The sequence below is a fragment of the Eucyclogobius newberryi genome, unplaced genomic scaffold (genome assembly GCF_026437365.1).
Source record: "Eucyclogobius newberryi isolate DKJ021-1_F unplaced genomic scaffold, fEucNew1.0.hap1 SCAF_76, whole genome shotgun sequence".
Taxonomy (NCBI): domain Eukaryota; kingdom Metazoa; phylum Chordata; class Actinopteri; order Gobiiformes; family Gobiidae; genus Eucyclogobius; species Eucyclogobius newberryi.
The window spans coordinates 81,276-92,299 of NW_027316456.1; the positions used below are offsets into that span (position 1 = coordinate 81,276).

General features: G+C 51.0%; 1 protein-coding gene across 1 annotated transcript; it reads right to left on the reverse strand.

Moving 5' to 3' along the window:
* Positions 1 to 1,171: 1,171 nt before the first annotated feature.
* On the reverse strand, positions 1,172 to 9,999 carry katna1 (katanin p60 (ATPase containing) subunit A 1). The gene is made up of 11 exons (XM_072436182.1): positions 9,926 to 9,999; positions 9,038 to 9,230; positions 8,552 to 8,676; positions 7,567 to 7,765; positions 6,040 to 6,155; positions 5,845 to 5,950; positions 5,320 to 5,478; positions 4,356 to 4,482; positions 4,147 to 4,281; positions 3,848 to 3,974; positions 1,172 to 1,454 (listed from the first exon to the last, which is right to left on the reverse strand). Exons 2-11 carry the CDS (start codon positions 9,197 to 9,199, stop codon positions 1,256 to 1,258), a joined length of 1,455 nt encoding a protein of 484 aa, XP_072292283.1. The 5' UTR covers positions 9,200 to 9,230; positions 9,926 to 9,999; the 3' UTR covers positions 1,172 to 1,255.
* Between the last annotated feature and the right edge of the window lie 1,025 nt (positions 10,000 to 11,024).

Below are 11,024 nucleotides of genomic sequence, written 5' to 3' on the forward strand. Positions count from 1 at the left end.
ACACCAGTGGAGGCTTTTGTAAAGTGAGTTAACTCTGACTTTCCTCAAACCTACAGCTGCTTTAATCTGATCAGATTCATTTATATTCACAAGAAAGTTATACTTGCAATAAAATATTTAAATATGTAATTTATTATTTCAATTTCTTGGAAAGTTATAGTATCATTATATGTTAATTTTCTTGGCTTGTGTTTAAGACGAATCAGTTTTTTTTTTAATTAAAGAACAAAACAAACACAAAGAGAAACACGGACAGAGAGAGAACGGACATCCAACAAATAAACCCATGGTCTAGAGAACTCTAAAAGAAACACATCCCATTTTGTCCATTCAATGGAATTTATCCATTTTCAATTCGAGTCCAAATGTAATTTTTTCAGTTTTACGTATGTCCAGTTTAATGTCAGTCCAGTCCTTGATCGTGCATTTCTCTGCTGCCAGGAGGAGGCGCCAGAGAGAGCTGCTGGTTATGTCCATGACAGGAGTCCTGAGGCCCAAATACAGAGTCCCGTGGCCCAAATACAGAGCCCGGAGGCCCAAATACAGAGCCCTGAGGCCCAAATACAGAGCCCTGAGGCCCAAATACAGAGCCCGGAGGCCCAAATACAGAGCCCGGAGGCCCAAATACAGAGCCCGGAGGCCCAAATACAGAGCCCGGAGGCCCAAATACAGAAATACAGAGGCCCAAATACAGAAATACAGAGTCCCGTGGCCCAAATACAGAGCCCGGAGGCCCAAATACAGAGCCCTGAGGCCCAAATACAGAGCCCTGAGGCCCAAATACAGAGCCCGGAGGCCCAAATACAGAGCCCGGAGGCCCAAATACAGAGCCCGGAGGCCCAAATACAGAGCCCTGAGGTCCAAATACAGAGCCCTGAGGTCCAAATACAGAGCCCTGAGGCCCAAATACAGAGTCCTGAGGCCCAAATACAGAGTCCCGAGGCCCAAATACAGAGCCCGGAGGCCCAAATACAGAGCCCGGAGGCCCAAATACAGAGTCCTGAGGCCCAAATACAGAGTCCTGAGGTCTCTGGCCTTGTTTTGTCCGTACTCTAATGTAAAAGATTCAGTTGTATCATCTGGACTCAAAATAATAAATAAATAAAGGGTCCGTTCAAGCTTCTAGAAACCAAATACCGCTCAAAAGAATCGGTGACAAACACAGGCCTCGCTTTAAATAACTGCTTTATTAGTGTTTGTTACATTTGTGATAAAAGTAAGTGCACTTGGGGAAGAGCGACGCTGTGTGACATCATCAGCACGAGCCAAACTCCTGGATCCACTTCTCGTACTTCTCCAGGTCGCTGGCCGACACCGACTTGGACACTTTCCTCAGGGCGGACTCGAAGTCGTCCATGGTCGTGGGCATGTGCATCTCGTCTCTGGAGATGTTCCGGATCTCCTCCGGCGACAGGCCCTCGATCCGACGTCTCATGGCCATCAGCGACGCATCTCTGAGGGCAGACGGGGGCAGGGCAGACGGAGGCGTGTTACAGACGGGCGTGGTACAGACGGGCGTGGTACAGACGGGCGTGGTACAGACTGTTTCAGACGGGCGTGGTACAGACTGTTTCAGACGGGCGTGGTACAGACTGTTTCAGACGGGCGTGGTACAGACTGTTTCAGACGGGCGTGGTACAGACTGTTTCAGACGGGCGTGGTACAGACTGTTTCAGACGGACGTGGTACGGACTGTTTCAGACGGGCGTGGTACGGACTGTTTCAGACGGGCGTGGTACGGACTGTTTCAGACGGGCGTGGTACAGACTGTTTCAGACGGGCGTGGTACGGGTGTGGTACAGACTGTTTCAGACGGGTGTGGTACGGACTGTTTCAGACGGGCGTGTTACGGGCGTGGTACGGACTGTTTCAGACGGGTGTGGTACAGACTGTTTCAGACGGGCGTGTTACGGGCGTGGTACGGACTGTTTCAGACGGGCGTGTTACGGGCGTGGTACAGACTGTTTCAGACGGGCGTGGTACGGACTGTTTCAGACGGGTGTGGTACAGACTGTTTCAGACGGGCGTGGTACGGGTGTGGTACAGACTGTTTCAGACGGGCGTGTTACGGGCGTGGTACAGACTGTTTCAGACGGGTGTGGTACAGACTGTTTCAGACGGGCGTGTTACGGGCGTGGTACAGACTGTTTCAGACGGGCGTGGTACAGACTGTTTCAGACGGGCGTGTTACGGGCGTGGTACGGACTGTTTCAGACGGGTGTGGTACAGACTGTTTCAGACGGGCGTGGTACGGGCGTGGTACAGACTGTTTCAGACGGGCGTGGTACGGGTGTGGTACAGACTGTTTCAGACGGGCGTGTTACAGACTGTTTCAGACGGACGTGGTACGGGTGTGGTACAGACTGTTTCAGACGGGCGTGTTACGGGCGTGGTACAGACTGTTTCAGACGGGTGTGGTACAGACTGTTTCAGACGGGCGTGGTACGGGTGTGGTACAGACTGTTTCAGACGGGCGTGTTACGGGCGTGGTACAGACTGTTTCAGACGGGCGTGTTACGGGCGTGGTACAAACTGTTTCAGACGGGCGTGTTACGGGCGTGGTACGGACTGTTTCAGACGGGTGTGGTACAGACTGTTTCAGACGGGCGTGGTACGGGCGTGGTACAGACTGTTTCAGACGGGCGTGGTACGGGCGTGGTACAGACTGTTTCAGACGGGCGTGGTACGGGTGTGGTACAGACTGTTTCAGACGGGCGTGTTACGGGCGTGGTACAGACTGTTTCAGACGGGCGTGTTACGGGCGTGGTACAGACTGTTTCAGACGGGCGTGTTACGGGCGTGGTACAGACTGTTTCAGACGGGCGTGTTACGGGCGTGGTACAGACTGTTTCAGACGGGTGTGGTACAGACTGTTTCAGACGGGCGTGGTACGGGTGTGGTACAGACTGTTTCAGACGGGCGTGGTACAGACTGTTTCAGACGGGCGTGTTACGGGCGTGGTACAGACTGTTTCAGACGGGCGTGTTACGGGCGTGGTACAGACTGTTTCAGACGGGCGTGGTACGGGTGTGGTACAGACTGTTTCAGACGGGCGCGGTACAGACTGTTTCAGACGGGCGTGGTACGGGTGTGGTACAGACTGTTTCAGACGGGCGTGGTACAGACTGTTTCAGACGGGCGTGTTACGGGCGTGGTACAGACTGTTTCAGACGGGCGTGTTACGGGCGTGGTACAGACTGTTTCAGACGGGCGTGGTACGGGCGCGGTACAGACTGTTACAGACGGGCGTGTTACAGACGGGCGTGTTACGGCCGTTTTTGTTCTCACGATTATTTTGTGACCGGAATCATTGTTTTCCAATTAGAATCTGACACTTTTCTCACTAAATGACAGCCTGAAACTATGAACGTTGAGTCTTTGACAATCCACAGATTTTTTAGAATGGCGTGAAATTAGGACCGTTGCCATAGCGATTAACCATTAAAAACACAATATTATATCTCCTTGAAATGTTGCATGTTACGTGAAGCTGAAACCAATGAAAGCTACACTTATTTGCTATGGATTAACCCCAGAAACAGTCCATTCATCTGCACTGTGACGTTGTACTACACAACCGTGGTGATAGAGCACCCCCTGCAGGACTCTGGTGAAATTACACCGTCAGAGAACGGACGCAAAAGTAAGACAACGCTACAATCGCCAATTATAAAAAGAGCCAGGCTTTCTTCAGGCTGCTTTCCCGCTCGGCGACAGCAGGAGGCGACAAAGGACACTTTAAATGTCCCGTAAATACATATTTAACCGTCACTTGGAACGCGGTGAAACGTTACTTAGTTCTGCTTTAACGACTCGCGCAGAGGTGTGTGTGCGCTCGCGCTCGGACCTGCACACGTTGGTGATGTCGGCGCCAGAGTAACCTTCCATCTGCGTGGCGATCTTCTCCAGGTCCACGTCGCCGGACAGCTCCAGCTCCTTCAGACTGATCTTCAGCAGCTCCACTCGACCTTTAGCTGAGAATCAGAGGCACAAAGAAGATGAAGGAGCATCTCAGAGTCCTGACTTCAGCACATCGATCCAAAGCCACAGAGTTTCTGATGCTCCGGTTTCCACTCCAGAGTCTAGCAGTGAACGAGTATTGGAGTATAAGTATTAGTATGGGTAGTACTAGTACGCGCTATGGACCTGACGGCAGAGGAATGTAGATCCTCTTCTCCAGGCGTCGCCTCAAAGCCTCGTCTATGTCCCAGGGGAAGTTCGTGGCGGCCAGAACCATCACCATCTTGGAGGGGTCGTCGTTATCGGAGGCTCCGCCCACACCTGCCACACACGGGGGGGGGGGGTGTATTACACGGCGTGCGCTGGGCATGTCCGTGCGTGTGACCGGCGCGTACCGTCCATCTGCACCAGGAGCTCGGCCTTGACCCTGCGGCTGGCCTCATGCTCCTCGGACGTTCCTCGGCGGCTGCATATCGAGTCGATCTCGTCGATGAAGATGGTGGCGGGGGCGTAGAAGCGCGCCTGGAGAACACGGGACAACGAAGCCATGACCGGTGCGTCGGCAAATGTAGAGATGATTTCCGTATTTTCCGGACTATAAGGGGCACCTTTTTTCATAGTTTTGGCCGGGGTGCCACTTATACTTATACCTTGTATACTTATATTCCAGAGCAACTTATATGTATTTGGCTGGTGCAACTTATCCTCCAGAAAATACGGTAATGGCAGATTGAAATAAAGTTTACAATAATAACAAATGTATAGTCAGTGACCGTTGCAACATTTTAATGTATTTATCGAAACTCAAAACCTTTTTATCGACGCTCGACGTGTTTTTGCCCCGTCTCAAACAATTACGAAACAAAATGCTTTACCTTTGGATCGTAAATTTTGCCAGCTTTTAGTTTTACCAAAAACATTACACGTTAAACGGACACAACATTTAAATTCTAGGAAATATCGGTGGCAGTGTGAAGAAAATGTACCGCCGTCACATGAAAGTCACATCCCTCAAACAAGATGGTGAGTTTTATGGCTTTTACGGTCGAGCAGCTGCAGGAGAAGAAGAGCCGAGCTTCCTGCAGTACTGCTCTGCTGCCAGTAGAGGCTTCAGCAGCAGAAGTGAGGGGAAAACGGCCTTATTTGGAAAAAATTTAGAACAATTTAAATATAGTTGTGACACACGGCCATTTTAGATTTCATTGGTCAATCACTGCTGGCCCTGATTGCCCTGACCACACTTATATTCAGTTCAAACAGCTGGGTAATCAGTTTTTAATGCTGTAAATGGGTGGGTGGGGGTTCTTTTTACTTGTTTGTCCTAAATTGAATAACAAACATAAGAGATTGCGGCGTTACCATTTCAAAGAGCAGTCGTACAAGCTTCTCCGACTCGCCGCGGTACTTGGACGTGAGCGTGGACGACGACACGTTGAAGAAGGTGGTCCTGCACTCTGTGGCGACGGCTTTGGCCAGAAGAGTTTTGCCCGTCCCCGGGGGCCCGACCATGAGGACGCCCTGCGCAGAGACGCCAAGAGGGACGTCACGATTACAGCACCACCGAGACACATTTTCACATTATTAAACGTCGGCGTGAGCCCCTGTGAGGGTTTAATATGTATTTCTGGTGTCCGTCGTCGCCCCCTGCTGTCTCGGAGAGGAAAACCAGCCTTGTAACACTTTCTGACAGCGACCTGAAGACAACTCTCCTGAGAAACCCTGACTCCGAAATGTTTGTGTGCGATTATACCGACTAACCGTGGTAAAGAAAGCGTTTGCGTCCGTTCTCTGACAGTGTACTTCCACCGGAGCGCTGCAGGGGGAGTTCTACTCTTACTTAGTATTGCTTTAACACCCTCGAGTCAAACGAGTCCCGCTGTTCACCTTCCACGGCCGCCGAATGCCCTTGAAAAACGCCGGCATCCACATGGGCAGCACCACTGCCTCCTTCAGCAGCTTCTTTGCCTCCTCCAGGTCCGCGATGTCGTCCCTGAAACGATCGCCGTGACAACCGTGAGACGCCGTGACGACCGCGAGACTCCGCTGGCAGGAGAGGGGAAAAACCACCGTGTCACTCACCACTTGACGTTTGGATTCTGGGAGATGATGTCTCGCTCCAGCGCCTCCACCAGGTCTTTGTCGTAGCCACTCCCGTCGAAGCGCTTGAGTTCCTTCTCCTGGACGTCGCCTTTACTCTGAAAGGTCAAACGGCAGAGCGTGAACACACTCGCCTTTACTCTGAAAGGTCAAACATCAGAGCGTGAACACAGAGTCGCCTTTACTCTGAAAGGTCAAACATCAGAGCGTGAACACAGAGTCGCCTTTACTCTGAAAGGTCAAACATCAGAGCGTGAACACAGAGTCGCCTTTACTCTGAAAGGTCAAACATCAGAGCGTGAACACAGTCGCCTTTACTCTGAAAGGTCAAACATCAGAGCGTGAACACAGAGTCGCCTTTACTCTGAAAGGTCAAACATCAGAGCGTGAACACAGTCGCCTTTACTCTGAAAGGTCAAACATCAGAGCGTGAACACACTCGCCTTTACTCTGAAAGGTCAAACGGCAGAGCGTGAACACACTCGCCTTTACTCTGAAAGGTCAAACGGCAGAGCGTGAACACACTCGCCTTTACTCTGAAAGGTCAAACATCAGAGCGTGAACACAGAGTCGCCTTTACTCTGAAAGGTCAAACATCAGAGCGTGAACACAGAGTCGCCTTTACTCTGAAAGGTCAAACATCAGAGCGTGAACACAGAGTCGCCTTTACTCTGAAAGGTCAAACATCAGAGCGTGAACACAGTCGCCTTTACTCTGAAAGGTCAAACATCAGAGCGTGAACACAGAGTCGCCTTTACTCTGAAAGGTCAAACATCAGAGCGTGAACACAGTCGCCTTTACTCTGAAAGGTCAAACATCAGAGCGTGAACACACTCGCCTTTACTCTGAAAGGTCAAACGGCAGAGCGTGAACACACTCGCCTTTACTCTGAAAGGTCAAACATCAGAGCGTGAACACAGAGTCGCCTTTACTCTGAAAGGTCAAACATCAGAGCGTGAACACAGAGTCGCCTTTACTCTGAAAGGTCAAACATCAGAGCGTGAACACAGTCGCCTTTACTCTGAAAGGTCAAACATCAGAGCGTGAACACAGTCGCCTTTACTCTGAAAGGTCAAACGTCAGAGCGTGAACACAGAGTCGCCTTTACTCTGAAAGGTCAAACATCAGAGCGTGAACACAGAGTCGCCTTTACTCTGAAAGGTCAAACGTCAGAGCGTGAACACAGAGTCGCCTTTACTCTGAAAGGTCAAACATCAGAGCGTGAACACAGAGTCGCCTTTACTCTGAAAGGTCACTGCGTTTTAGTTCAATGAGTCGTCCGACCTGTAACCGACCTTAAACTTTACAAATTTACAAATGTGAAATTCAGAATTATGACTAGAATACAAGCACAGCCAATACCGGCATATTCATTATAATCTAATTAAAAATACGTGACATTTTCCTGACTTTATTCATTACATAAAGTCCAAACTCATATGTACAAGTGTAAAAGGTGCACTTTAGCGTCAGTGGCTTTCACGTGTTTGAGAGTTGTCTCTGCTTCACCTTTTCCTCTTTCGCTCTGCCGCTTTCCTTGCTCTCCTTGGCCTCCTTGGCCTCCTTGCTCTTGGGGAACCTGCCGCGCTCGCCGTTTCCCCGCGGCGAGTGACGCTGCTGCGCTCTGACGGCGGCGCTCAGACGGTTGTTCGGAGGCTTGTGCTCTTTGTAGGCGTTGGACGGTCGCTTCACGGGACACGGGGAGTGTCTGCGGGACAGGGAGCACGGGTTACGCCCAACCCGCTCGTTACACGCCCAACCCGCTCGTTACACGCCCAACCCGCTCGTTACACGCCCAACCCGCTCGTTACACGCCCAACCCGCTCGTTACACGCCCAACCCGCTCGTAACACGCTTGTGCCGTTACACGCCCTCGCCCCTTACACGCCCGTGACGCGCCCCTCGCCCGTGACGCGCCCCTCGCCCGTGACGCGCCCCTCGCCCGTGACGCGCCCCTCGCCCGTGACGCGCCCCTCGCCAGTGACGCGCCCCTCGCCAGTGACGCGCCCCTCGCCAGTGACGCGCCCCTCGCCAGTGACGCGCCCCTCGCCAGTGACGCGCCCGTGACGCGCCCCTCGCTAAAACTACGAATTTGGGTTTTCACAATAAAAACACTGTCAAATGAGGTTTTGGGGGTTCCAGTCCCTCATAGTGAATAGACACGTGTCTGAGGCTAAACCAGCTGTATACGTCACGGGAAACACAAGAACATTTAGATATTATCGTCAATGTCGTTTTGAAGATGTGTCAAATTGTGTTTAGTGAAGAAATGCAACAGAAGGAGCCGATTGTTGTGTGGTTTGTCTCATAATTAAGACGTTTAAAGACGTTTAAAAGACACGTTTGAACACATTTCTGTTGAACCATTGTCTGCAGCACTAATGCTCCTCATGTGACGCTGTTCCACAGACTTTGTCAAAAACCACATGCTTTTATAATCCTCTCTCCCCCCTCGGCCCCTCCCCCTCTCGGCCCCTCCCACAGCGTCACGTACATTGGCCTCTTGTCGAAGTCGTCGTGGTCGGTCAGTTTGGCGGCGGCGGCGGCAAACTGGAAGTTCTCCAGCGTCGACATGATTTCCTGCACTTGGCGAGACTCTTCGCCGATCTCCTGCGACAGCTGAGACACAAAACCACAGTTATTTGACACGACACGATAAAGGAGGCACGATATGTCTCTAAAGTGTGGATAACGCCAACATAGAGCCACAAAAAGAACTGATTCTAAATAAAAATGAAGAAAAAAAATAAACTTTCAAATAAGAGAAGACGTGATATTTCTGAACTTTTGTGACTAATTTGACAGGAATTTCACATTTGTCTGATCATTATTATTATTACTCCCGGGTCAGGGGGGTGGTCAGCAGGGCGGGCGGAAGGCGGGCGGTCTGCGGTCAGTAGGGCGGTCGGTCCTTGCGTGCGTGAAAGGCGGGGTCCTTGCGTGCGTGAAAGGCGGGGTCCTTGCGTGCGAGGGGCGGTACCTGTTGCCATCGGCGCTGCACGGAGCCATCGTACACCGAGTACAGGTGCTTCTTGATCTGGTCGAGCAGCCCCAGGTACAGCAGCGACGCCGAGCTGTAGTTGCCGAGCAGCGCATACTCTCGAGCCAGCTTCACGTTCTCCACGATCTCGCGGACGCTCATGTCGCCACGGCAACGGCACAAGAGTCAGATTCTGCACAGGAAGTGACACGTTTACAGAGGAAGTGACACGTATGAACCATTAGCGCTGCAGTTATGGGACAAATCAAGAATCGAGAGTGATTTAAACACGAAATACTGAATACTTTGTGTTTTACTGCACATACTCACAGGAATATTGATATATTACAGATATTTAGTACACATTACACTTTTAAAGAAGCTAAAACACAGTCAGAGGATTTAAGATTGATCCAAACAAACAAGTGACACTTCAGTCCTGGAAATGGAAAAGTTTTGCTAGTTTTAAGTTGTTGAAAAGACTTAAAACCGTCGACATTTACACGTGATGTCAGTTATTATCTGAAAAGGTGTTTTTGTCTGCTTCGTTTTGCTTCAAACGCTGAACTTTTGACAAACAAATGAGATATTTCCAAGAGTTTAACTTCTAAAACTCCACGAATTCAAGCACAAAACAGTCACTACTTCATCATTAAACGGAGAGTCATGAACATAAAGTGACCTCTACAAACAAAACGGTCGAATAAAACAGAACAGCATAAAAGTTAAGCCCTGGAGAGATTAGAAATAAGGAGTTAAACTTGTTAGCCGTTAGCCTCTGGAGCTAGCCTCGGTTTGACAGTTTAAAGTTCGCGCTCCCGAGGAAGAAAAAGAGGGTGTTTTTTCGCCTTCTTTAGTTTGTTTTTACTTTCTTTAGTTTGTTCTTACCGTGTTGTTGTGGAAGGACGTGTGAAGCTCCGGGTTTGAGCTTCTTCTCACCTCAAACTCTGACGATTATGAGAACTTTACTGCCACCTGCCTGTGACCGCCGCGCCGCTAGAGGGCGCTGGGCCGGGACTCCCGTGAGCGCGTGTGTGAGCGCGAAGCGGCGGCCATCTTGTGTGTGTAACAGCAACATTCTAACCCGTGAATCTACTCTATTATTATATTATCTGTTATATTATAGTATCTATTCTAACTGAAAACAATGTCAAATAACCAAATGTATTAAACGTAAGTGGGAATGAGAAGAGAATTGTGTTCGAACTGAGGCAGAATGAGAAGCACAAACTGTCGTGTGCTTTTGGGGTTTTAGGCAGTTATTTTTATGTTGTAAAAACATACATTTATTTACAACATTTGTGGATGTGGAACCTGAACCAGTCGTCTATGCTAGTGTTAGCGTAGTTCCCCCGTTCATAGACAAGGAGGAATATAGGCACCGGGGGAACATAGGCACCGGGGGAACATAGGCACCGGGGGAACATAGGCACCGGGGGAACATAGGCACCGGGGGAACATAGGCACCGGGGGAACTTAGGCACCGGGGGAACATAGGCACCGGGGGAACATAGGCACCGGGGGAACATAGGCACCGGGGGAACATAGGCACCGGGGGAACTTAGGCACCGGGGGAACTTAGGCACCGGGGGAACTTAGGCACCGGGGGAACTTAGGCACCGGGGGAACATAGGCACCGGGGGAACTTAGGCACCGGGGGAACATAGGCACCGGGGGAACATAGGCACCGGGGGAACTTAGGCACCGGGGGAACTTAGGCACCGGGGGAACTTAGGCACCGGGGGAACTTAGGCACCGGGGGAACATAGGCACCGGGGGAACTTAGGCACCGGGGGAACATAGGCACCGGGGGAACATAGGCACCGGGGGAACTTAGGCACCGGGGGAACTTAGGCACCGGGGGAACTTAGGCACCGGGGGAACTTAGGCACCGGGGGAACTTAGGCACCGGGGGAGCTTAGGCACCGGGGGAACATAGGCACCGGGGGAACATAGGCACCGGGGGAACATAGGCACCTGGGGAACT